Below are 27,010 nucleotides of genomic sequence, written 5' to 3' on the forward strand. Positions count from 1 at the left end.
AAAATCTGCCTACATCTTGTTCCTGCATAACTGTAGCAGAAGAAAGAAAACAAAGGAGAGGGCAGTAGTTATGAAGGAATATATTTATATATTTCTGGCTAGGGTTATAGTAATGACTGTGGGTTCAGGATATAACAAGGAGCAGTGTGCTATATCAAGCATGCAAGTACATCTTAGAGGTAGTGATGCACCGGAAAATAAAGTCCTGTCCTGTCCTGTCCTGTCCGAGACCAAAATTTAGGGCACACTGGACTGATCAAAACAAGTGGCAGATATATATTTTTTAAATATCAGTTTACTTTCTCAAACATTGCACAAATTGCTAACTCCCCTTTTTATTTATGTTTTCTAGTATTAATACTACTAATAATAAAACTAAGCAGTACATGTTGATGAAATAACATCAATGATCATTTGCATAGCAGGTAGCATAAAAAAAACCAGCACTGCATAATACACATGCAAATATAAATAAGTATCCATCATTGGCATGTGCAGTACGGATCTGGTAGTGCTGGAAAATGTAGCGACGGTGCATGTGAAACAGTGCACGCATATGATGTAAAACAGGAAAAAAAATGCAGGGTTTCCAGACTGGATACACTATTTTGAGTCCTTAAAAAAAAAAAAAAAAAAAACTGTGAAGAGGGGCGGGGGGTCCAGGCTAATCTGGCAACACTGAAAAAACTGATCGGCTATCAGTAAAATCAGCAATGGATTATTAAATTCTCATCGCCAAACACAACAACAACAACTTTGTCTGCAAATGATCCGTTGTTGCGTTCAGTCTTAAAAGTGAAAACAAAAATATTTCAGCACCATTTCATTTATTTTGCAGGCGAGGGTGAAAATCTCGGTGCATCCCTACTCCGGGATGGTTATGTTCATAACCCCAAAAGCTCATTTACTCTAAATTTGTTTCTTGCCATACATCCCTGTGACAGTGTACTTTTCTCCATGATAGGATTATTTGATCCCTAATCTCGGCGCTTTGTTTCAGCGTTTGAGCCAGAAGCATTAAATCGTTGCAGCTACACGTGGCAAGCGGCGTAGCAGCAGATCATGCGCACGTAAGGGCGTGGCATACGTCCAGTTCGACTGCAAGCAGCATGCTGCTGGAAGCATGTACAAAAGCATGTACACACCTGCGACCGTTTCGAGTGGCGACTAGTGTGGAAATCAAAAGCGGCGCAGAAATGTGCTGCTCTGCCGGCCGTGCCCTCTCCTTCAGTCATCTTTCTCCTAGCTGTCCAGCCGCTCCTGCTACTTCTCTAACTACTGTCTACAACATATAGTCTACTAGGAAAAACAACGTGTGTGTGTGTGTGGGTTTTTTTTAATTGTTCTGTACAATGGCTGATTCCTTAACAAGGCTAATGTAATAAATTCAAGTTGAAATTTCAAAGCTGAACCATAACTTTCACATTTTAGACATTTTCACTTACAAAAAAAAACATACAAGAACAAAGGCCTTATATCCTTTCTCCAAAGGGAACGAGGATGACATCGTTAAATAGCGTTTCGATAGCGCAGTATCTTGACCTCAGAAGTTATAGTATCAAAACATGGCACCGTTTGTTAAATACAATGATTGGCTCATATTATGGCTCCTTCTTGTAAGACAACCTCAGGTTATTTTCTTTATCTATTTTTTTTTTTTTTTTACATTTTTTTTGTTAGTTTTTACTTCAAACTTACACTTCGTCATCTAATGGGCTACTGGCTGAAGTAAGTCGACAGGTATAGACACCTCCGACATGGTGGTTATTGGGCATGCTGCTGTTCATCTGGATTGCATACGTATAACATTGGCACTGTGGCTGTCTTTTCAGCTTGGTTTGATAGTGACTGAGGGGGCTAAAGCAAGGAGCCTGGTAACTTGGCTGCAAAATGCGCTAGGGGTATAACCATGCTAGATTTTTATTTAAAAGTTTTAATAAGGGGAAAGAGAGCCACTTAAAAAGCATTGCACATTTCACCACATTACATTATAACAAAGAGGGAAAAGAGAAAGAAAAACCAAAACGGGTCAGGACAATTTGAAACAAATATTTCTATAGCGTGATGCTCGTACATCTAACAGTCATGCAACTTTGAAACATTTTCAATATTTTTTTAAACATCACGGAAGAATTTGGCACTTTTGTCACCTGTTTCTGTGTGCCAGGGTATAATAATAATAATAATAATATTAATAAGTTGTTGTTGTAAACATACCTTGAAGGATATTATACTCTGTGCTACATATAGTATTTCTGATATGTTGGCGAGTGAGAAAATCAGACTAGGATTTATAATATTGTTCTGTTCTACAAGTTTTTTTGTGGGATTTTTCTTTATGTACAATAGTCTAGTTTTACAAGAAGCGTCTGCTACAGTACTGTCTCTCTGACATGAAAATTGTTATTTGACGTTAACATTTTCCTGTCTTAACATTTTGCCCTTTTAAGGTAACCAATTAAAAATGTACACATAGGCTGTTTCAAGTCTCCATTAGGTCAATAAACTTAAATAGCTCGTCAAACCTGACTTATATAATTCATTTGGACGTCTATAAACTCAATAAATGTTTAAGACATGCTATTATGACAGTATGAATAACATGGACATATCCTGTCTATGCCTCTACCAGTGTTATAAATCTCACAAATGCATTATGAAATAACTTTATTCAGTCAACTCATTTAATTACTCTCTGAAGTGAAATTACTTTGGGGGAGGGGTGGGTTGGGGTGGGGTTAGAGGTGTCGGTTGTTAAAGATACGGGGTGTATAACGAAACAGAAAACAGGAAGATGGCCTCTTATTGCTTAGACAGTCAGAGGTAAAGAGAGATGCATAAGCTGGTGCTGCAGTACGTCTGACACTAGATGACCTCAGAAAGTCTTCCCATATGTTTCATGCCAGTCACATCCCAGCAAACCGCCTGCGCTCAGAAGTACATAACATTTCCAATCTAGGCCTCGGTAGAAAGGAAAAAAAAGGAAAAGAATAGAGAAACGCCTCCGCAATTTTGATCAGTAAGTCTTACAAAATGCATAGAAGACCAGTATCAAAATGCCCTTTTTTAATCTCCTGAAACGAGGGATCAACACATGAAGCTGGGGAGTGAGCGACAGATGTGGTAACAGCAATCTGGATGCAAGTTTGAGGAGGGCGGTGCGAATGGGATCTTATTGGCCTTCGGTTTGATTTCTTTTTCTTCTGCGATTTTGAAATGGGAATCTGGGACGTCTCTGAAACACCGACTTAAAACACACACAAAAAAAAAAAAAACGTGAGAAAAGATGAGAAACAAAAGCTCTGGGATCCTGAATTCACACCGACATCTTAAAAGAAGTCTAAGTGTTTCTCGTAAAGGAATATCACATGAGGCACTTGTAATGACTCGCTGACCGGTTGCAGAATGTGTGCAGTATATATATATTTTTTTTCCTCTGTCTTGTGTACTGAGTCTTGCAAAAGGTTTATAGTTCAAGAGGCAGAAGAATGTTTAATTGCACACTCTCTACTTTGCTACTTGATTTAATCTTTTCTTCATTTAATAATAATTTTTTGTATTATATTATATAGATTCTTTTTTTTTTTTTTTTTTTTTTTGGTAAACACCAGCTAAAGAAGCAGAAGGCACCTGGAGAAGTCTGAGATGGCTCGCTAGCCTCATAATAAAACAGTTCTTTCCCGTCCTTTCCCCAGCACGAACAGCTAGATCGACACACTCAGTGGGGGGAGAGGGTTACAGTCTGGTCACAGAAAAGCAAGCAGCTAATACGGATTGTAAATAATTCTTTCCTCTTTTTTTCTGTTATAGAATCTTAATGCATTCATAAGAAAATAAAATATCAAAATAAAAAAAAAATGTCAAAATGACATAAGATTAAAAAAGAACTTGTACATGCTATGAACACCTTATGAATACATACACGCAAATGGATTTGCCTTGTAGGTTAGCAACCAATCAGAAGCATCCCATGATGGCAGCATGCTCTTTCCTTTTTGTTTCACCAGCCTCTTAGTGATGGTCATTTTAGTTCACCTGGACTGCAGACATGGGCACTGGTTAGAATCGCGCGGCTCTTAAAGATGTGAACACGGGCGTGGGTTTTATTTCAAGGTGGAGAAAGGCTGGCAGGAAAATGGGTGGTGTGCTGGTCTCCAGATGACATGCGTGTGTATGGTGTGTCTGACGTGTGTGTGTGTGTGTGTGTGTATGTAGAAGAGAAAGAGTTCAGAGAGAGTAAGCTTTTCAGAACCACAGCCCCCTTGAATGTTGGCTCAACCTGTTTCTTTCTAAGACCTGAGAGAGTTTATAGCGGCTGGGGACGAGCCATGGGCCCGGGGTGAGGTGCAGGGTAGTGGGGTTCTCCTGGGAGTTGCCGAGGTCTCTGGGGTCAAGGGGCCACTGCGCCCCTGCGAATGAGATGCTGGCTGCAGATATGCTGACTTCCGAAAAGCTGAGTGCAGAGCCGGTGTCAGAAAGATTGCCTTCATCATCCAGTGACATGAGGAAGGAGAAGGGTGCATTTTGTGTGACCCCAGCGACCTCTTTTGAGCCCTCATTGACGTCACTGTTGTCGTTTTCAATTTTCCCCTTCTTTTTTTCCTCCTTCTTTTCATCTCTCCCACTCCTTCCTTTTGAACTGGACTGGTCCCTCTCCTCTTCCTGTTCTCTCTCTTTTCTTTCATAAGTTCCAGTTCTCCCTTTGCTCCTCCTGCTTCCTGAACTCCTCCTCTTCTCCTTCTCCCTCTCCCTCCTCTCTTTTCGTTGCACAGCCTCCTCTTCCCCCTCTGTACTTCTCTGAGTATTTTTGGTTGTACTCTGGATGAGTTTCTCTCTCTCTCTCTTCCTCCCTGACTGGGAGCTCGCTATGATGCTAACCAAGTCGCCCGAAGCCCGCTCAATCTCAGGAGTGCCTCTCCTCTCCTCCTCAGCTCCTCCTCGGCTGCTGCTTCCTTTTCTCCGCCCCTTTCGCCTCTCCGCCTCTCTGTCCACCGCTTTCTCAATGCTCCTTGGCAAGGAGAAAGCCACTCCACTCACAACCGGTTCCTCAGAGCGGAAGGAGGGGGAGGCTGCTCCACCTTCATGGCCTGAGAGAGAGAGAGACAGAGGAAGAGTGAGATGCATGCAGACGAGAAAAGACACACACACTCATTTGGCCATATGAGAGCTCATGCTAAAGTCTCTAAACAAATAGGCATTGTAGACGAAAATGAATGTAGGCTGAGCAGACAAAAAATAGCAAAAAGCAAAATGCTATGAACTAGTAATTTATGCTCGTCTCCTTTTAACAAACCTGCTGCATACTTTAATACTACTGCATACTATACAAATAACAACTCGTAAGTGTATAAATAGTGTAACAAAGTGAGTGAAAATTGAGTTCTATATTAGAAAAATTGGGAAAAGTTTAAATAAGGCATATAGCAATAATCATTATGATTGAAGCCTTAAAGTTCTACAAACTTGGTGTGTTTTTCCTCAGACACATCTCATATTTGTTGTGAAGAATGTTCAAGAAATTCCTAGTAAATACACAGACAAAAATTAAATAGTCCTCAGCATGCATACTCTTGGCTTAATTAAAATTTCAAATGTGTGCTCAGGCCCTGAAAAAAAAAAAAAAGACCTGGCAAGATCAACCTGCAAACAGATTCCATGCATGGCTTGATATGATAATAAGCATAAATAAAAAGGCTTTAAGACTGTAAGCGATTCTTACGGACTACATGGTAGAATTAGACATTAAACAAAAGTGGTATAAAAAAGGATGTGTTTCTCGGAAAAGTGGAGGAAATGGGATAGGGATAGTATAATATTTATACACACCACTGGTGGGCTGTCCAGGCCAGCAAAGCCTTCTCTGCTGGCCTAAACACTATCAGAAGCACTGACCTACATTTACAACCTAAATTCTAAAATTTGTTTCATGAAACTGTATAAATTTTTTCCCAACAGTTTTATTCTCTTTATTTCATGGATGTTACGTTTCAGATCAGATCTCAGCCTCTAAATGCTGCCATGTAAATCTAATCTGCCCAGGGCCTTCAAAGTCAATACTGTTGGCTCTTTTAATATAGTCTCCTTAAGAATTTGCTCTGTTACTTTAACCAATCAGATTTCAAATTCGCCTCACAGGCCCAGAATAGGGTCAGCATTTTTCAGTCTTCTGATTGGTTGGTCAGAGGGAAACTTTTACAGCCAAGTTCGACTAGCAAAACATGTCTATAGCGCTCTGATGTTAACATTAATACATCTGAGTTAGACTTTTTTAAGCCTACAATGGCTGACAGAGAAAGAGAAATTGATTTGGTCTCGGCAAGCTAGACATCGTGAGAAGAGGTCGGCCAACCCAGAAGCTAGCAAGCTTGTCTCAGCCCGGGAAAGGGTTTGTTTGCCACTTCCAAACCAATGCCTACGAGCGGTACCACTAGATTACAGCCTTTGAGGAGCGGTGCAAATTATGAGTCTGCATCTCTGGTGAGTAGGTTGTATTTTATTCAGATTCATAATGTTTTTGTCATGTAATTAGACAAATGTTGATTCTGAACTGCTCCAGATGATGAGGGGGCTCAGTTGCGGTTTTAGTGTAGAGGTTTGGAGCTTGCATTAGTAAAATGGTATGCACCCTCCATACGTGAAATACCTCACATGTATGTACAGTATATACAGTATAGGTTATTCTGGATGAAATTGAATTATGACACATTTTCTCAACCTGGATATATATGTCTTTGAATTATAACAGATTTTGAGTATAACATACATAAAACACATAAGGTAATTGAACGTCATTATTTTGAAATATGCTATCTGATTGTACTCAAATTTTTCTTTTGGCTTCTCCCATTAGGGGTCGCCACAGCGGATCATCCGTATTCGTTAACCGCATGTTCGATTTGGCATATGTTTTACGCTGGATGCCCTTTCTAACGCAACTCCCCATTTATCCGGGCTTTGGACCGACACTAAGAGTGTACTGGCTTGTGCAACCCCAATGGTTTCCTGACCAGGAATCGAACCCGGGCCGCAGCGGTGAGAGCACCAAATCCTAACCACTAGACCACCAGGGAACCTAGCTGATTGTACTTAAATAAATATTTAAAAGAAAACAAAGTTGATAAAAAAAAAGCGTTGTAAATAGATTGTCCAGTTCTATGTATATATAAAAAACTAGATTATTACAAAATAATTACGCTCTTGATAAGTCATCTTTTACTCACTAGGATGTTCAGATATAAAGAGCCTGTAGAAGCATGTATGGAGTTCAAGCAAGTTTGTGATAATGCTATGCATCAGCCTTGTGTTTAGTGTGATTGAAAGCTAAAGGTCATGCATGCTTTACCCAAAATTGGAGCAAACCAATTTACAGTGAAGTTGGAGGAGCACTTATTGATGCTATACTTACTGCTGCTATAGATGCAGCTAATGTAGCTACACTACCAAATCATTTAGATAGTACAGTCATGTTTTCTATATTTATTGTCCCACACTGTTGTTCTGTTTTGCGGCTGTTATGCACCATGGTCCTGAAGAAAAGCCATTACGTTAAAATAGATACAAGCTATATAGAGGAAGGACAATAAAATCTCATTCGACCTGACCTACAGAATATACCTTTGTATACACAGATTGCATGTACAATGAGATTAGATTTATTGAAACAGTAACTTGGAGCATCTGTCTGCTGTAAAGGAAGTGTTAATAAGTGTACAGAATGAATAAGATGAAGGCGAAAGGTGAACTTTAGCAGTCACTTAAAGACAACAAGCAGGGAGAAAATGAAAAGAGCCAAAACTCTGGTGTGAATGTAAAGAAACATAACACAAACCAGGCAAAACTAATAGGAACAGCTACCAACCGTGTGTTTTCTGTCCGGCCGATGACATAGAAGCAAGGCTCGCCCTGTTTGGAGTTGGTCATGCAGAGCGATAAGCTGGAAAGCTCCACTGAGGGATAGAGAGAGAAAGAAAAAAGAGGGAGAGAAAAGGGGAAAGGGGGGAGGATGACAGCCGCATGGAAGACCGATAGAAATAAAAAATAAAAAGGGGGATTAAAAACAGACAAAGAAGAAAAATCCCAAAGCATAGTTAGGAAAAGGTGAACAGAAAGTTGCTCATCGTGCTGCAAGTGAACAGACAGATTCCCTCCACACAAGCTTAGACCCAAATTAGAGTTTTCAAATCCCAAGAGCAAAACAAAATCAGTTAGCTGCGGCAAAAGCCTACAGTGCATGTCCCTTTCTGCTTACCGTAGTCTGGGACGTATCCATTTCCTCTCTTCAGGACCAGGTGTATGCGATGTCCTCCTTTGCGAATCTGTTCCACCGCTTGGCTGTGCGTCATGCCTGCTGTGCTGTCCCCGTTAATCTCCACCAGCTGATCACTCACCTAAAACCATAAGACAGTCCAAACTGACCAAATTACTGAGCAAATGTGTTAAAAACATCACATGCCTCAAAGGTAAGCCATTCTAACTAGTGCTGGATTGCAGTGATAGAATTTACTATAATTAGAGATGTCTTGTTTTATGGATGATGGATATAATAGTGTATTAAGAATGTGTCAGAAAGGATTTAGTTTGTGTTTGTGTGTGTATATACACGTTAGTGTACCTGTATTTTTTGGCTACGAGATGCTGGGCCTCCCTCCATCAACCCCAACACATAAAGTCCCATGTTATATTCACTGCCCCCTCTTAAACTGAAGCCAAAACCAGTCGGCCCTCTCTCCAGATCCAAACTGTAATACCTTGGGTCCTGATGAAAGAAAGAAAAAGAATGAGGACAAAAAATAGATGCTGGAAAGAAAACGTGAATAATGATAAAAATAATGATAATAATAATAATAAAAATAGTGGTGGTAAACAGGTGAATTATTCTACTGAAATTTTATTCTCAGCGTATTAAGCCAGGAATTTACCTGGATTAGTGATTCCAGGTAAATTAGAATAATTTACACGATATGGCCAAAGGTTTGTGGACACCAGACCATTACACTTATACGTGCTTTTACCATTCCACTTTACATTTATTTGCGCTTCATTGCTTTATTGACTTCGACTTTGCATTCGATTTTACTGTGTGACTGAGGATTTGTTTATTCAGCCACAAAAGCATTAATGATGGTGTGGTTGAAGCCAGATGTGCAGTCATTGTTTCAGTTCCAGTTCATCTCAAATGTGTTCAGTGGTGTTTTGGTCAGGGTCCTGTGCAGGAAGCTTGTGTTTTTCCACAACAACCACTCTTTATGGACCTCGCTTTGTGTATAATAACATTCTATAAAATTGTGTGCTTCTAACTTTAAAAGGATAAAATAAAAGGAAAGGTGCTTGATATTAATTTAATATTAATATATTATATAATATTTTTATATTAATATTAATTAAAATAGAAATTGAGATCCAATGAGAAGGTAGTTACAATCATAATTCAGCAGTGTGCTGTGTGTCAGACAGACGCAAGTACAAGTTCTATTTAAAAGAAAATACAAATTCTACAAACAAACAAGTCCTGCGTGAAAACAAACAAAACACTTTGACTAATTAGTGCAACACAAATCAGAGGTGCGTAATCAGTTAGGCATGTGGTCAGGACATGTAATTTGCTGGGCTTTATGGGGATTGTACTGTATTTGATGGCACTGACATGACATCTACCTTTTTTTAAAGGCAGGTATCTTAATAGGGAAACAAGCTAAACAAATCTTCACAATAAAGCTTACGATATATCTAATATGAAAAACATTCAGCGTCTTCAATATTTGGTGTTCAGAATGTTGAGTCGGTCTTTCTCTGTTACTAGTAATAATTTTATTTGTGAGAAATGTAAGTTAGTTAGCTCTCTGACAGAGAAAATACTAGCATTGTTAGGGCATGATGGTATCCATTCCACTTAGGAAGGTGCTGCTCTAATTTGCAGTATAACCCATAGTCTCAGATCAGGCCTAGTTAACCAACAATCCAGAGCCAAGGTCAGGGAGCAGACAAGCAGGCTAAACCGAGGTGCACTAGCAGCACAGTCATCACTCAGGGTCTGCCATATTAAGACTAAGACTAATATGTCTGTTCCCCGAACAAAACCAAAATGTAGAAATAGAAAATCTCTTTTAACAACTTAATATCAAATTCAATAAGACCGATTATTAAAAATTTTAACTCTTATCAGCACTGATTAAAAATAAAGTTGTACTGGTCAGGAGTTTAATGTACTGTGCTTAATGAAAACTTGGATTAAACCTAATGAATATTCAGTGTTAAATGAAGCTAGTTTTGCCTGGGAACAATCCTGTCTACCTGGCAGAGAAAGCGGTGTTGTGATATTTATAATAATAACAATGAAAACATAACATGTTCAAAGTTCTTTACACCAACATAGCATATGTAGCTTAAAAATAAGTCTAGTTAGTCAGTTCTATTAATTATTATTTATAGACCTTCAGGGCCCCATTTTGATTTACTTTTAAAATTTTAATCGATATAAATTTGCAGATTTAAATACAACCTTTCTAGACAAAGCTTTACTTATTGGTTATTTTTATAATCATTTTGATAATCAGAAAGACACTCTGAGAATAGCAGTTGTGTCCATTCTACATTCCGCAAGAAATAATCAGAATGTAATAGAATACATCATTTCTTAACTTAATACTAACAACTGCATTAAATATTAAAAACATAGTCATAGTTCCACAGTCTGAAGTTAGTTCCGATCATTACCTCATATACTTCAAAAATGTATATTTATCAGCTACTGATATTCAGCTACCACTATTAGTTTTATCAATAATCTCCTGGACTTATCAACAAAGACTGGTTCACCGTCTGACCCCACAGAACTTCATTTGTCTGCTGAATGCCCAGAATCATTATGGTATAATGATCACATACATCAAACTAAATTGATTGTATTTCAAACTGCTTGTAAAAAAGAGTCTTTTCTAGATGCTAGTGCTGCTAGATCAACATGTCTTTCCACCATTATGGAAGATTTTTATTTGTTACCACTAGGAATAGAAGCACCACAGTAACACGCATACCATCAATAAGCAGCAGGGAGGGTTTCATGATGTTTTCAGTGCCGAAAATATTGTGCAAAAATTCCAGACTCTTAATTTAAAGCCAGACAATTTAATAAATAACAATGTCGATAACATAATTAAATTAGATTAGCAATTACATTTTTTTACTCTAATTCAAGAGAGCGAATAGATTTTACTCATTTTTCATCAACTTGTGTATTAGATCCTGCATGTTTTTCAAACAGATAAGTAGTTAATGAATCTCCTCTAAAAAAAAACGCTAGTTATACCTTAACACTAATTATTTACAGCACATAAATCCAACAAGCGGGCAGTTATCAAATGCCCTATAAAAAAAAACCTGGCCTCGACCCTGCCTGCTGTCCAACTATTGGCCAAAATCAAACCTCCCCTTTATCTCAAAGATCATAGGAAAGGTTGAGCAGTTAACTATAACAGCAGTTATAGTTAACGAGGTAACGTTTGTTCTGTAAAGATCTGTTTTAGTCCACTGCTTTTTTCTTGATATATGCTACCTCTGGGTGAAACTGTAAAACTGGAATTGTGGGTAATTGTTAATTATCGTAAACAAGGTATTCACTTCCACTGATACCCTGACAAAACAGAGTTTTGTGTTTCAGCAAATTCAAATGAGAGACATTAACTAACTAATGTTGAAGAATGTGTAAAAGATATTAAACAGTGACTGCGTGCTAACTACGTTTTGTTTTACTAAATTCTGATAAGACAGCTGTACTTTTTTGAGGACCACATGCAGTGAGCTCAAGCCAGCTTTCTGATTACATAGTATCTGTGGATGGTCCTTCTATCTTATCATGTGCAGCAGTTAAATACCATAGGGTGATTACTGACTGATTGTGTAGTCTTTCCTTTAAAGCTCCTGTAGATAATATTACTAAGATAACCTTCTGTTATGTCAAAATATTAAATAAGTAATATGATATCATTACATGGTGCAGAAAAACTAGTTCATGCTTTTGTTACATTTAGGTTGGACTAATGCTTTGCAGTCTGGATGTTCTACTAAGTGCATAAACAAGCTCTAGTTAGTCCAAAATGAAGAGTCTTTACCAGAACCAGAAAACATGGCATTACCTCTGTCTTATCCTCTCTACCTTGACTAACAAGTGAATCTTGCATTGATTATTAAATGCAAATACTGATGTACTGTACAGTATAAGGCACTGAATGGTCTCGTGCTGCAGTATCTGAGCAAGCTTTTGGTCCATAAAGAACCACTATGCCTATTATGATCAAAAGGTGCAGACTATTTGTTGGTACCTTCGAATAGTAGTTTTCCTACCCAAGTCTAGCTTGAAACCGTCCATCTGGCTGTCCCTTTTAGTTGTGCTGTCTTGCCAAAGTTCCTATTTGCACTCTACTAAAACTGCATAGTAGCATTAATTATTCTGTAACATTAAGAATACATAATAATCTATCCCCCCCCCTTTATAACTCTCTCTGTCAGTACCAGTGATCCTGTCCCTTTCTACTTTCCAGATCTGCCTGATTTATCTTAACATCTTCTATATTGAAGACCACTTGATTCAGCTGAGGATGGTTTCACATGAACAGCCCAAAAATCCATGAAGTTATTGAGCAGGGTCCAACTAAAGAACCATAAGAATAGATTTGCAATTAATATCAACAGTGTGCTACAGTGGCTTAGGACTGCAAATGCTTGAGCAGTGTTGCATTAAGCACATATCGGTGAGCAGATGATAACCTCAAAAGGAGGAACTTTAATGAATGGACATTCAGTGTCACCCAGATAAGGATTGGTTTGCTACAGAGTTTGGTTTCTCTCAACGTTTCGTCCTTATACCATCTCTGAGTTTTTCCTTGCCATTGTCCCCACTGGTTTGCTAATTATAAGGATTAAATTATACGTTTGAAATTGACATTTTTAATCTATTTTTGTAAAGCTGCTTCGGAACAATGTACAATGTTAAAAAAGCTATACAAATAACACTTTATTAAACTGAATTCAATGGAATTAATAAGTACCCACTATAGCCGCTAACCCAATATGTTTTATGTTTTAAATCTTAAAAAAAGTTGTTTTTTCTCTCCCTCTGCACTCGGAAAAATAATGGTTGCTAGGTACATAACTGAATTAAAAGAAAATCACTGCTTCTATAAAATAATACATATATGACACCATGATTTGTATTGCTTTCATATGAAAGTCACCTTTTGTCGAGGTTGCTGCCCTTTTCTTATCTTGCCATCTGCATCAAAGTCTGTGTACTCTGTCAGGTTGGAGGCATCTAAGAAACAGAGAAAACAAGAAATGTCAAAAAAAAAAAAAAAAAGTGATGCACTGGTGCCCTCTGGAGGACATGCTGTTCTACAAAATGCTGTATAAAAAGGTTAGATGTAAAAGGGTAAACCTTTCCACTGCTAAACATTGTTTGTGCTCACAGTTTTTGCTTTTCAGTTGGTTTGGAACAAGATAATCCCGTTTTAAAATAGCAAGCACATTTACAAATTTAACACAATGTGTCCTGGCTCTATTACCCTAATGAGCATGCACATTTTTTTTTTAATATAAAAATGGAACTCAAATATTAAAAATAACAGATTTTTGCAAACATAGTAAAAAGGTCATTCAAATCCTTGTGCAAAAAGAAAAAAGAAACAAAATCTTCTGTCATAATGTGATTTATAATAATGAGAGAAATCGAAAATGCGGATTCAGAATTCAGACAGTGAGTGCACGCATTGAACAATTTTCGGGTTGGGTCTGCATCACTGCTGTCTGTCCTGTCCTTCTGCATCTTTCTTTTTTGTGAATTTATCGTGTTTTTCTCCTGCCATCAATCAATCAGTGCAGTAGTTTCCAGGGCACAGGTTTTTTAGCCCTTGTTTCTTTCGTTTTTTTTGCATGACTGATATGATTTAAAATGTATTTAACTACAATACTTCAAACTAAACATACTTAAAAATGAAATACAATTATAGATTTTAAAATCTACTTTAAGGGTAGAGGTACAGAAAAAAACCCCAACTTAATTACTGTAACTTAAATAATAAGTTACTTTCTATCTCTGCTGACTTTAGTAAAACCCTTGTGGCTGAATGAGCACATTTGTCCTGAATCAAACTCCAAAATCTAGAGGAACATCTTTGCAGAAGAGTGGAGGGTATTATAACCGCAAATGGGCACTATATGTGAAATGGGATGTTTAAAAAGCACATAAAATTCTAATAGTCAGTTGTCCGCAAACATTTGTCTATATAATATTAGCACAAACTGCTACATGTTAAATGTAAATGTTGAACAGAACAGGAGGTATTCACATACTGTTGTTGGAGCGCGGGATGATGGTGAGGCGAAGTGTGTTTCCTGCTCGCCGCAGGATCTGTGCCAGGTCTCTGTGAGGCAGTGTGAGGACAGAGCGGCCCTCCACTCCCTCTAGATGATCACCCTGCTGGATCTGACCACTGCGTGCTGCTGGACTGCCCCTCCGCACGGTCACAAACCTGTGAGAGAACAGCGATGACGCTGGAGAGAGAGGGGGAAGAAAGGAAAAATAGAGAGAGAGTAAGAATATCCTAATTGAGTCTTAATGTGCTTAACTGCTCAGTTTGTATACCATGTCTTGCATGAAATGTTACTTTTAAAATGATTATAAAGGGTTTTTCTCGAACTATTAGTGTTACTTAAAAACATTTTTTTTAAATATACAGTTTATTTGTGGCTGCTGTGCAAATGTACTGCATTTGTTAATGTGTTTGTCCACTTTAGACAGCTAGAAAAAGAGTTTTGATACATATACGCATTCATTTTCTCAATCATCTACAGCAAAAGACAGTTATTTAATACAAACCTGCACTTTGATTACATTCTGCAAAATGGCCCATTTAATAGTTTTTGCTAGTGCAACACATAGTGGGTTCACATGCACATAAAACAGCTTTTAAAATAAAAAAAGTATTCTTTGGACAGTGGTTTGGATCATTTTAAACTTAAAGTAAAATTATAAAACTAATAGATAACATTAGTTCCTGTCACATCCCCACATTGCTTTTGCAATTTTTGACCTTTGGCTCAATGGGAAATGCGAAGCAAAGAATGGAACATGAGGGTTAAAGGATCAGTTGTGTTCTCTATTTTTTTCTTCTATGAGGACATGCATACATAATCAATATTAGGTCCAAAATAGTTCCATCAACCACCAAAGAGGCCACACACAGTGACAGCTCTGCTAATAATTGATGAAAGATTTTATAATAGAATGCTGGTTGTGCATCCAATTATGTCATGAAGTCAAACTCGATCACACAGCAAGTGGATCAAAATGCATCTCACACTCACTACTGGGCATTCAACAAATACAAACTTGGGCCATGCAAAGACTTGTGTCTTTTAAGATGTTGGTGCGACTGCAGTGAGAAAAGGAGGGAGGCTGTTAAGAACTTGATCCCGATTAAGCAATTCAATCCTCCTTTTGGGAGCAAACAAGTGAGAGGTGTAGGAATAATTTCAATCGGGTTCTCACTTTCATGTTTCGGGCCAACAAATGCAATCTGCCAATAAGAAGCTACATGAAAACAAAGTAGGAAAATGGCCACAATATTTACATACTCAGATTTACTATTAACTATATTTATACTGAGTGTGAAAAATTCAACAAACACAAGCACAGATTTTTATACAGAAGACATAAAGAAGGATATGAAAACCTCCAGTCCAGTACATAGAATTGGCCCTGCACCCCTGCACTTCTTTGCTCCTTAGTTCACAAACGCTTCATATGACCTCTAATAAAACACCTGTCCCCTGTGAAGTCAACTGATTTTTAAAGGAACTCAACTATGTACAACACTACTCCTTTTAAATCAACCAGGATCTCCTTGCTCCAGAATCATGTCTGTAAGATTTCAAAAGGCATTTGCTGAACACTGTTTTGACCATAATCTGACTGATCTAAACTACTTATTTCGTTAAAACCCGCTTACTGTTCACCTGCCTATTCCCCTGACTGACATTTTTAAGTATTGCCCAGCACTTTGGTCTGTCTGATACATTGTTTTGAGCAAAACCAAAAAGTCTGTGTGTCTGCAAGCTTCACACTGGTTACCTTGCCTTTAATATCAAGACCAAAGAAGCTGATAGTCAGAAAAAGAAATCACAGAGTGGTCTCTTTACTGAAAACTCCCTGTGTCCTTTAAGAATCAAAAGAAGATATAAGAATCAATACATGCAATTGCCTAATTTGACTAAAGCCCAAAAAAACATCCAAATAAAATTACAATTCTCGGATGGTTTGCATGCACCATGTCATTCTCGGGGTATACAGCAAGGCTACATCACATTGCTGAATTTGCAGCAGAGATTAGTGTGGCCTAAACCAAAACACAGTAAACTATAATACTAATACTCTCTCTTTGTCAGGAATCCAATATTTTGTGCTGACCTGCTAAAATGGCATCCGTTGACACTGGTCACCAAGAGATCCCCCAGAACTAGCAACAAAGCTGCAAAGTTAAAAACCCCAGGCAAGAATAAGAATAATAAGAATATTACTAAACAGGGTGGACTTAAACAAAATTGAATGATTTTTCATTCGCACACTGCTGCCATGTGCAAAAGACTCAAATACAGCTTTTTGTTCCTCCCTGTGCTCCCCTGTAGCTGTATCCTATAACAAGCAGAATGAGTCTCGTTTGCAAGGTTGAATGATTAATTGATCTGTTTTGATTGATCTGCTTGTGCATAGACAATACCTGACTGCAGCAATGCGAAGGAAACTAACACAACGTTTGACAGATTAAATAATAAATTAGTTGAAATTTTGCATATAGAAGTTTTATCAGTAATAGCATTAGCCAGCATTGGCATATTTTTGCACAAATAGTATGTTACTCTTTCTGCAGTCGTCAGCTACTAAAATGGGAGTAAATATAAAAAAACAATCTTCCTCTAGGTAAATTGCTTGAAAAAAATGTTAATTGTTTTTTGGTCTAATTATCAATAAAGTTGATGAACAATTTTATTTCACCAATTTGAAATACACAATACACACTGACTGCCCAAAGCATTTGCTTTGATCCAATATGACACATGTACAGGAACCTTAGTGACGTCATTAGAAATACTTGTACAATCTGTATTTGCAAAAAGTACTATTAAAAAATGCATACAGTATACAGTCATTCCTGTACCTTTCACAATTTAAGGGAATGATTAGTGGTCATTAGCATCTTATAGTAAGTTTGGTTGTTTATGGAAACTGTAAAAGACAATTTAATTTAATTCAATTTGATTCATTTTTATTTGTATAGGGTTTTTAACAACCTACATTGTCTCAAAGTAGCTTTACACAGACAATGTGGCAATAAAGAATGAATAAGATTGTATAAGAACTGCTTTGTTAATAATATTGAAGTTTTTGCAATGTTTGAACAATTCCCTAGACTTGATTCCAACAGTAAAAACTCTTGGTTAGTTTTACATAGATGTGATAGTATCATCATCTGCAATAGATTGTGAGAATGGCTTAAAAATTCCAGAACTTTTGAATGTTACAATGTAACTAGTTCCTTGTAACATCTTTACACATTCACGCAGAACAGTAAAAAGCATTAGGTTAAATAAAGACATATTTCATACCCAAAACCTGACAGGAGAGTATTTTTCCCCAAATTAAAACTCTAATAGCACATGGCCTATTTCTTTATTAAAGTAAAATTAATAAAAATCACCATCATCAGATTTAAGCATCTATTTTGAGAAGCAATAACTTGATGATTAGAAATCAGCACTTATACAGTATACTAGTGCTGGACACTGTGTAAAACTTTCCAATGTAGAATAAAAGCCCATCTGTCTTTAAAGCATTCCAAATTTAGTTTTTTGCAACCCGATGAAATGGCCAGATCATTTTCATGAACTAAAACATGGCAGTCTGTTACATTCCAAAAACTGACTCCTACTGAAAGAAAAGCTAGAATCTCTAATATGTTATTGCAAAAGATAAAATGCAGCATGTGTATGTATGTATACACGATTGGAGGCTCTTCATGACAACCAGAGGTAACCTTGACAGTTATCAGGGTAGACCAAATGTACATTATTCATCAAACTGTATATTATTGATTCATGTTCATATATTATACATATGAAATACCTATGTTAAGTTCATTATTCATTAAGGGCTTGTAGGATATCAACTTCAAAGTCTGCACATAGCTGTTAATTTGTACAGGTTTTACACTTGTTTTTTTATTTGCCTAAGACAAAAACTTTAGCAATAAATAAATACGCTGACATTAAGACGCCTCTTGAAACCATGTATACAGCAATCTAGTTGTTTACTAATACACTATATGGACAACAGTATTAGGACACCTGACTTTTCCACCAATTCATGGATCTTCCCCAAACTGTTAACACAAAGCTGGAGGCACACAATGGTATAGGATGTCTCTGGATGTGGTAGTATTACATTTTCCCTTTACTTGAACTGAGACACACAAACCTGTTGCGGTATGATGCACAAAGTGAGCTCCATGCAGTTATGGTTTACATGGTATGGAGTGGAAGATACTGATTGGCCTGTTGTAGAACTCGGACCTTATCCCTACTGAACACCTATGGAATTAATGTGAACGATGACCAGGCCTCCTCACCCTACATCAGTACCTGACTTTACTAACACCCTTGCAGCTGAATGAGCACAGTTTTTTACAAGCACACTTAAAATCTAGTGAAGCATCTTCCCAGAAGAGTAAAGGCTGTTATAAAGCAAATGGAGACTAAATGTGGAATCCACATTGTGTTAAAAAAAACACATACAAAACTTATGGTCAGGTGTCCACAAACCTTCGTCCATATAGTGTACCTGCATAACCTAATACCCTACCTTAAAGGAAACATAGCAGGTTAGAAAGATCTGTACTACTCTTTATATTTTTCACTTTATCCCAATCAGGCCCAGAAGTATGACATAATGTAGAATGGAGGAGTCGAGAATGCAGTAATTAGAGTATTAAAAAGAACCCATTGTCTAAAATTAGCAGTGCCCCAGCTTGCACAGAGCTTCTCAGCTTTATAAGGCACTGCCCCCTTTACCCCAAAAGGCAACAAGCAACTAATACAGTTACAGGTCAGAGATTTAGGTTGCAGACCTTGCTATGGTGTAAAATGGAAGTTGTTTTGTACGTGTGTGGAGTTGTGTTTCAGCCTTTTTACAAATTGGGTGGTGCTAGTGTATGGTACAAAAAAAAAACATTTAGTCCAAAAGCTTCAGGTAGGCAATGTGCCAAATATTTCAATATATCAAATATATTTATAAAATACATATAATATATAACTAAACCAGCTTACCAGTAAATAAATACATTTTAAAAAATGTATTTATTTTTAAACACGAACTTAAACACGCAGGTGTGTTTATCAGGAGATAAATCTACCCAAAAATCTCTGAGTTTTGGGTAGATTTATCTCCTGATAAACACACCTGCGTGTTTAAGTTCAAACAAAAGTTCAAACACTTACAAACTCCCAAAATATCAGGACAAACTAAACAATAAAAACTCCTGCAGATAGGAGAAACAATGGAGTGAATTTTCAAAGCTCTCCACCAACAAGGTTCTGTGTTTTTCATGGCATTCCTTCAAACGATTTTCAGTGTTTGCAGTGTGTTGCATGTTTATTTTTTTCAAACCCTGGGACATTCAACAGTTCATATACCTGAAGGCTTGGTTTTTCTCTAAACTAAAAGTTAACTAACCATGTTAAAATGAGTGAATTTATACATGCTGCAATGTTCCAGGGTTATACAGGGTTTGAGCGAGTGTGTGCTGAAGTTACACATCTGTGAAGTACTGTTTCAGAACGGTCAGATTTATGCTGTCTGGCATGCATAAGGAATGGTGATTAAAGTAGATCTACATGCACAGGTATGAAATGCAGGGGAAAAAAGGAACATGCACAAACAGCTCTATTCCTAATTTATGAATGCGTATGTGGATGTAGTGCATAAGTCACATGTCCGCGACTGAGAGTGTGTACAGTACGTACTGTATGTGTATGTGTTCCTCCTGAATCTCTGCTTCAGGAACTAACAATTAACATGAAACATACTTGAACAGGTTTTTAGTGTATATTCAGCTCTACACTGCATGTAAACCTATACTGTTCTAGCTACATCACATTGGTATATTTTTGTTTTTTACTGCAAATAAAAAGGTCTGGATAAATCCCCGGGTTCATCCCGTTTTGAAATTTTGCATGTGTGATGAGTATCAGGTGGGCAAATGTGCCTCTATCAGCTTCCTAGAGCACTGATCAGGCAGTCGGCCATATAAAGGGCGGTCACAGTGCACTTATATTTAAACTTCAATGCACTCCACAAAATAAATAAATAAATAAATACAGGGAGTATCCATGATCACTATGGAATCAATGGCAGTAAATTGGCTAAAGCTTGTTTGTATTCTATTGTAGCTTTTAAACATATTTCATGTGTAAGTAAATGTAAACTTTATTTAGTCATCTTACTGGGAATTGAGTCACCAGTGTCCCAATGTGTTGTGAGCCAAAATGTCCCAATTCATCTACATAATACACATATGTATATGCATATTACGGATTCTTGAACTTGTGAGCTCTTTGTGACACACCTATGGAAAAATGCTCAGAATGATATGAGATACCACATGGCAAAAAATGGTACCAATAGGATAATCGTTCATGTTTGTGTGTTCATTTATGTGCATTAAGATTAAGGTGTAGACAGTGATTTTTCTAGAAGTTAAATATTGAATTTTTAGTCTTTCCAAAAGCCAAACCCCTTAAATAAGCTTCCTAAACAAGCTACATAATAGCCACATGAACACTACCCCCCATTAATTTTTTTTCTCACTGAGCCCAGCGATTTTCAGCCAAATAATTTATCATTCTCTTTCTCTTTCTGGTGTTTTTATAATTCATAATCCCACTCTTGAGGATGAGGGCGTGTTCCCCTTTTGAGTCTGGTTCTTCTCATGTTTTTTCCTAATACAATCTAAGGGAGTTTTTTCTTGCCACAGTTGCCCAAGCTTGCTCGTCAGGGATAAATACACATAATTCACTTACATTATAATTTTTGTTCTATAATTCTTACACTCTGTAAAACTGCTTTGAAACAATGTCCATTGTGAATTGAATTGACAGTTATTACATAAGAAATCCCTCAAATATCCATCAATAACAATAAAATCATCAAAACAAAAAAAATAACTTCATCTTTAAGTAATTCAACAAAATGGAGCAGTCATAAAGGATCGTTTCTTCTCTGTGTATGAGTCCTCATATCTTTTTCTGAAGACTCCAATCCACTTGAGTAATGAATATGATTATAATTAAATAATAAGTGAATCAAAATATAAGACAATATAAAATCTATTTAGCATGATTAGATCTGAGCTGAAAAGTGATTATAAACAAATCAACAGAAAAGTATATTAGCGAAACAACAGAGTATCACAATAATTCAAATTATATCTATCATTCTAGATCTCTCTCTTTTACTTTTGCATACACACACACACACACACACACACACACACACACACACACACACACACACACACACACACACACACTGCCTGACTCCCTGGGGCAGTAAGGGGCAGAAAACTTAACCATCTGTTTAATATTTCATCAAATGCGGCTTTTCGCCTTCCGAGTACAGAGCACTGGACATGAAAAATACAGAGACAACCTAGTAATACTACACATCTGTGACCCGACAACATACCGTGAACTGCTACTGTTACGCACAGCATTATGCACGTCACGTCACACCACACTGAACAGAGTACTCCCGTACATGTACAGTCAAACAACGTGTGCTTATTTGTCCTGTTCTCTGGAACATTCCCTTTAAATGAGATCACGCATGCACGTGAGCACACGCTTGAAAAGTTTTTCAAACATTTATGAGTCTTTTTCTTTTCCACGTTAAACATTTGTGGTGAGTCCATTCGAAAACATCATAAATCAAGCCATTTACAGTTAAAGCGATTGCAAAAATGTCTAATGGGCCATACAACTCGTGCCCTTTTCTGTCAATGATTCACCCTTCAGGCACACAGGAGACATACACGCTTGTACGCTGCCAAGTTCTACATGAAGCCTGGTCATGAGGTAACCATGAAAGAAGTATTTTAGTCACTGGGGTTATATTTGTGTTTGGTCAAACAGCAATAAAAAGAATCCTAATATCTAATTTAATTATTGAAAAAAAAAAAAAGGTTCTGCTCTGAATGAAGCAGTCTTCACTGATCTTGGCGAAACTCTGAGTCTGTTTGTGAGAAATTCTGGTATCAGCGAGGTTTAATAAAAGAGCTCAAATCCCTTTCTAATGCAGAGGCAAAGAATTAGGCCATTCATGACTGAAAAGCTGGAAATATTTCAGGTATTCAGTTCAGGTTCAGTAAAGCTGCACGATTAGAGTTGGGCGGAAATCAAAGGGACATGGATCACTGTAATATTGTAGTGGTGCCTCACAACTTATGCAGCACAATACACAATGCGCTCTCTCTCTCTCTCTTTCTTTCTCTCTATGCACACACACACACACACACACACACACACACACACACACACACACACACACATACAGAGCAGCAAAATCCGTATGGTGTATGCACATCCTGAACGTTCCCATGCCAACACTAAGAATCAGGAGCAACACACGCACACAGGAAAACAAGACAGAAAGTACAGGAAAATGCTGAGCAAAGATTAGAAAAACCTTGAATCTTTAAAAACATGTAAAAAAAAAAAAAAAGTAAAGACATCAATGTAATATTTACGCTTCGAGTCCTTGACAGATTTCATGGCAGACTGTAGTCTCTCCAACATGTTATTTTTTTCTCAAAGAGATGTTTGAAGAGTTCCAATCCGCCGAGAGAGCGAAATCTTTAAAGTAAAGTTACTAAAAGTTCTAAAGTGAAATGTCTAGGGCTATTTCTCCTCGAGTAGAGACAGGAGCAGTACACACTCTAGCACAGTCTGAGTGCGACTGTGAGATGGGGAGTGAGTGAAAGTGTGCAAACTGAGAGGGGGTGTGTGTGTGTGTGTGTGTGTGTGTGTATGTGAGAGAGAGAGAGAGAGAGAGAGAGAGAGAGAGAGAGAGAGAGAGAGAGAGAGAGAGAGAGAGAGAGAGAGAGAGAGAGAGAGAGAGAGAGAGAGAGAAAGAAGGGGTGGGAGGAACAGAGGTAGATAGCAGAGCAAGGCATATTTGAGAATATTTATGTGTTCGGTTTCAGATAGGTTTGTGAACTTTAACATTGAGCAGGCTTGTGCAAGAAACACAGATACACTAAAGTCAGGTGTGTGTTTGCATATTTACAGTTATTTACAAAGTTACCCAGTCAGCTAATCAGGTGGCAACAGCACAATGCATAGAATTATGCAAGTACAAATCAAGAGCTTCAGGAAATGTTCACATTAAACATCAGAATGGGGGAAAATTGTGATCTCTGCGACTTTATTCGTAGCATGGTTGGTGGTGCCAGGTGGGCTTGTTTGAATATTTCTGAAACCGCTGATCTGAAATTTTTCACACACAGCAGAATCTAGAGTTTACACAAAATGATGCAAATAACATTGCGTGAAAGACAGCTGTGTGGGTGGAAACACGTTTTTCATAAGTGAAGTCAGACTGATTCATGCTGTCAGGAAGAATACACAAAATACTGTATGTTCCATTCTTGTCAATTAAGAACATGTATTTTAGCCCATCATGGTTGAAATGAAAAAAAGATCCGTCTTTTCCACTCTGTTCCCATGCTAGCTTCAAATTCTTGTTTTAGGCTAATACATGGAGAACCTGATGAGGTAGTAACTCATCCACCTCAAGGTTTGATGTACTGTGTGTTCTGGGATACTTTTCTACTCAACACTGTTGTAAAGAGTTAATTACTAAACCCTTCTTGTCATTCTTCTGTGATCTCTATCATCAGCATGGTGTTTCATATTAAATACACGAATCATATTAAATACATATTTAATACACAAATCCTCTATTTTACACATAAACTGGAGGCTGGCACTGGATAACTTGCAAAACAACTTAACCTTTGCAGGAATGAGGTCAACCTGAATGATGTCAAACCCCCAGAGATATGCTGATGCCTCCTTAAGATGGGGCACTTTATTAAAGCATTGCGAAACATACAGTAAACCACTCAAGGATTCATCAGTCCTCCCTTCTCATACGTAAGCCTTATATCAGAATAAATCATGATTATTTTGCTAATTAAACTTTTCCGTGAACTATATATACTATATCTATTTATATGGATCGGAAGAGTCACAGGTTGTAGGGAAAAAATAAAAAACACTTTTTTTATGCAGAAATAAAAGAATGTGTAAAGAGTGAATTTACTGTTTGTTTGGCTCGCTGGTCTCTCCTGTACTGAGTGAGTGAAATAAAGCAGAATGGGGCGTTACTCAGAGTTCTTCTGCACTAAACCTGGTACAGATTCACTGCAGTAAAAAGACAAACAGACTCTTTTCACTGGCTGACCTTAGTTTCGGTGCAAAGTATGTCAGGCTAATCATTCCAGCAAATTCCTTACTGTTTTCTATTCCGTGTTGTGCAAAAAGAATCAAACTTGAACATGGAAAAATATATGCATGTTGATTCTCTTTGAATTGCTGCATTATATCTAGAAACTTCCACATCCCATACTTCCACATCCCAGACATAAGAATAAAAGACAAATCATTTTGATTTCTAGTCAAAACCAATTCATGAGTGTCAATAGATGTTGTTCATGATATGGTCATCTGTAAATACTTTTAATCAGTATTTCAAAGTAACCAATGCTTCATAAACACAATAAATTATATATAAAATTCTTGCTTTCGCATTACCTTTTTATTCTGTAGGCTTTTGTATTCTGAACAAATCACTGTTTTACGGCCACATTAACTCCCAGCAAGCACTGGTAAATGAAAACATAATGCCTAAAGCTGGAACTGAATCAGAATCAGTAATAAAAGCCGGCGGCACTTACATCCATTCGTCATGTCCTGTGTGGCGATGACAAAGCCAAAACCCTCTCCAGGCCTTCTCCTCAACTCCACCTCTAAAGACTTGCTAGGCACTGCTAGTCTCCCCTCAGGCTGCGTTTTGGACACGGCTCCTAGAGCATTTGAGGAGGGCAGACGGGGACCCTGCACAGCAACGTCCTCGACTCCCATCCGGGGCTCCATGGTCAGAGTAACAGGCACAGAGTCCAGAAAGCTGGTGCTCTGGATCAAAGAAGGGAGCTCATTGGATGGTGACTGGGGGGACAGGGTGCTTTGGCTGGTGATGGGACCATCTGAGGAAGGAGACATTAAATCTGGAGGGCCCTGGGGTGGAGGTACACTGGTGTACGTGCTTGGGGTGACAGGAGATGGGATGTTTCCTAAAAAATGGAGTATAGATAAGAGCATGAATTTTTTCGGTATGTAAGCAGAAGTTCATTTTCTTAAGTTCCGACATCTAACTAGATACTATATTTACCCTGTTTATATATAATCACCTGAGTTTTTTTTTATATTTGGATTTTTTCCTGACGTGATTTAAACATACATTTACACCAGTAGTCAAACTAATAATACGCAATCAGCTCTTTACAATTGGCAACTTCTTCTTAGTCAGTTGAAATCGAGAAGAAAATAAAAAATAGAAAAAAATTACGTTCAGCATTTTGCTTTCATTTTAATCATGAGTTACTCGAAATTAAATAAACCCTTAAAGGTTTTGTTTGTTGAATGTGGTTAGGCGAACAATTGAATGCAAGTTTATTTGGATAATAACAAGATAATATACATCTCAGATGTTCTGAAGAGGTTTGAGCAACAAGCCTGAAATGAGGTTTAATTGTCAGATTCATGCGTGTTGATATAATCTTTTGGATTTATTTGTGATACTCAAAGTGCACAACACATCTCTAGTCATATATATTGAGCAAACATAACATTATGGCCAATGATCAGGCATAACATTATGACCACCTGCCAAATATTGTGTTGGTCCCTGTTTTTGCAGCCATAGCAATCTTGACCCATCAAACATTAACAGCATTAACTTCTTCAGCAGTTTTAACTACAGGAGCTCTTCTGTTGAATCGGACAACATGGACCAGCCTTTGCTCCCCACGGGCATCAATGAGTCTTACCTGCTCATGACCCTGTCGCCAGTTCAACATTGTTCCTTCCCTGGACCACATTTGATAGATACTGACCACAGCAGACCAGGAACATCCCACATAAGCTGCTGACCCAGTCGTCTATACATCATAATTTGTCCGTTGTCAAATTCACTAAAATTTTATGCTTGCCCATTTTTTCTGCTTCTAACACATCAAATTTGAGGACAAAATGTTCACTTGCTGCTAATATATCCCACCCACTAACATGTGACATGCAGAGATAATGAGTGTTATACACTTAACTGGTCATAATGTTATAATGTCGTAATGTTATACCTGATCGGTGTATGTATACACACACAAACGCACGCACGCACGCACGCACACATATAGTATATTATGCAATACTAATTAATAATAATAATTTTTTTACTGTAATGTATATTGTATGCTATATTGTATGATTACCTCCTCTGTAAACCAGTAAGACCACCTCACCCTGTCTCGTATGCTCCTGTAGCACTCTCTGTACCTGTAGATGTAAAAACAAACACACAAATAAATAATCAGAATAATCTACATCAAATAATATGTGCAAGAAATTCATTTCTAAAAATAAGACTTGCTGTAATAAGAACTGCTGGTAACTATTATTATACAGCTTACAGAAATTGCTTGTCCCCAGGAAACTGTTAATAAAAGATATGTAATCTGCTTCTCCAAGGTTCCCAGGATAGCAATTTGTCCCCCTTCTGTATTATATAGGAATGTACATGTATATTGATGCAATGGCAATCAAAATGTACTTTATATGGACAGGTGACTCA

The 27,010-nt window shown here is 37.6% G+C and overlaps 1 protein-coding gene across 2 annotated transcripts in view; it reads right to left on the reverse strand.

Moving 5' to 3' along the window:
• Positions 1–223: 223 nt before the first annotated feature.
• magixa (MAGI family member, X-linked a) overlaps positions 224–27,010 on the reverse strand; it is a 62,240-nt gene continuing 35,453 nt past the window's right edge. Inside the window, exons 11-18 of one of the 2 annotated variants that reach the window (XM_046871024.1) lie at positions 26,652–26,715; positions 25,059–25,454; positions 14,344–14,544; positions 13,230–13,306; positions 8,612–8,755; positions 8,249–8,387; positions 7,859–7,946; positions 4,954–5,087 (exon numbers count right to left, since the gene is read on the reverse strand). In XM_046871024.1, coding sequence (XP_046726980.1) covers positions 5,081–5,087; positions 7,859–7,946; positions 8,249–8,387; positions 8,612–8,755; positions 13,230–13,306; positions 14,344–14,544; positions 25,059–25,454; positions 26,652–26,715 — 1,116 coding nt within the window. In that variant the 3' untranslated portion in view covers positions 4,954–5,080. Of the gene's footprint in view, positions 5,088–7,858; positions 7,947–8,248; positions 8,388–8,611; positions 8,756–13,229; positions 13,307–14,343; positions 14,545–25,058; positions 25,455–26,651; positions 26,716–27,010 lie in introns of both variants that reach the window. The other variant, XM_046871023.1, reaches the window with a different exon arrangement.

The sequence above is a fragment of the Silurus meridionalis genome, chromosome 17 (genome assembly GCF_014805685.1).
Source record: "Silurus meridionalis isolate SWU-2019-XX chromosome 17, ASM1480568v1, whole genome shotgun sequence".
NCBI classification, from domain to species: Eukaryota; Metazoa; Chordata; class Actinopteri; order Siluriformes; family Siluridae; genus Silurus; species Silurus meridionalis.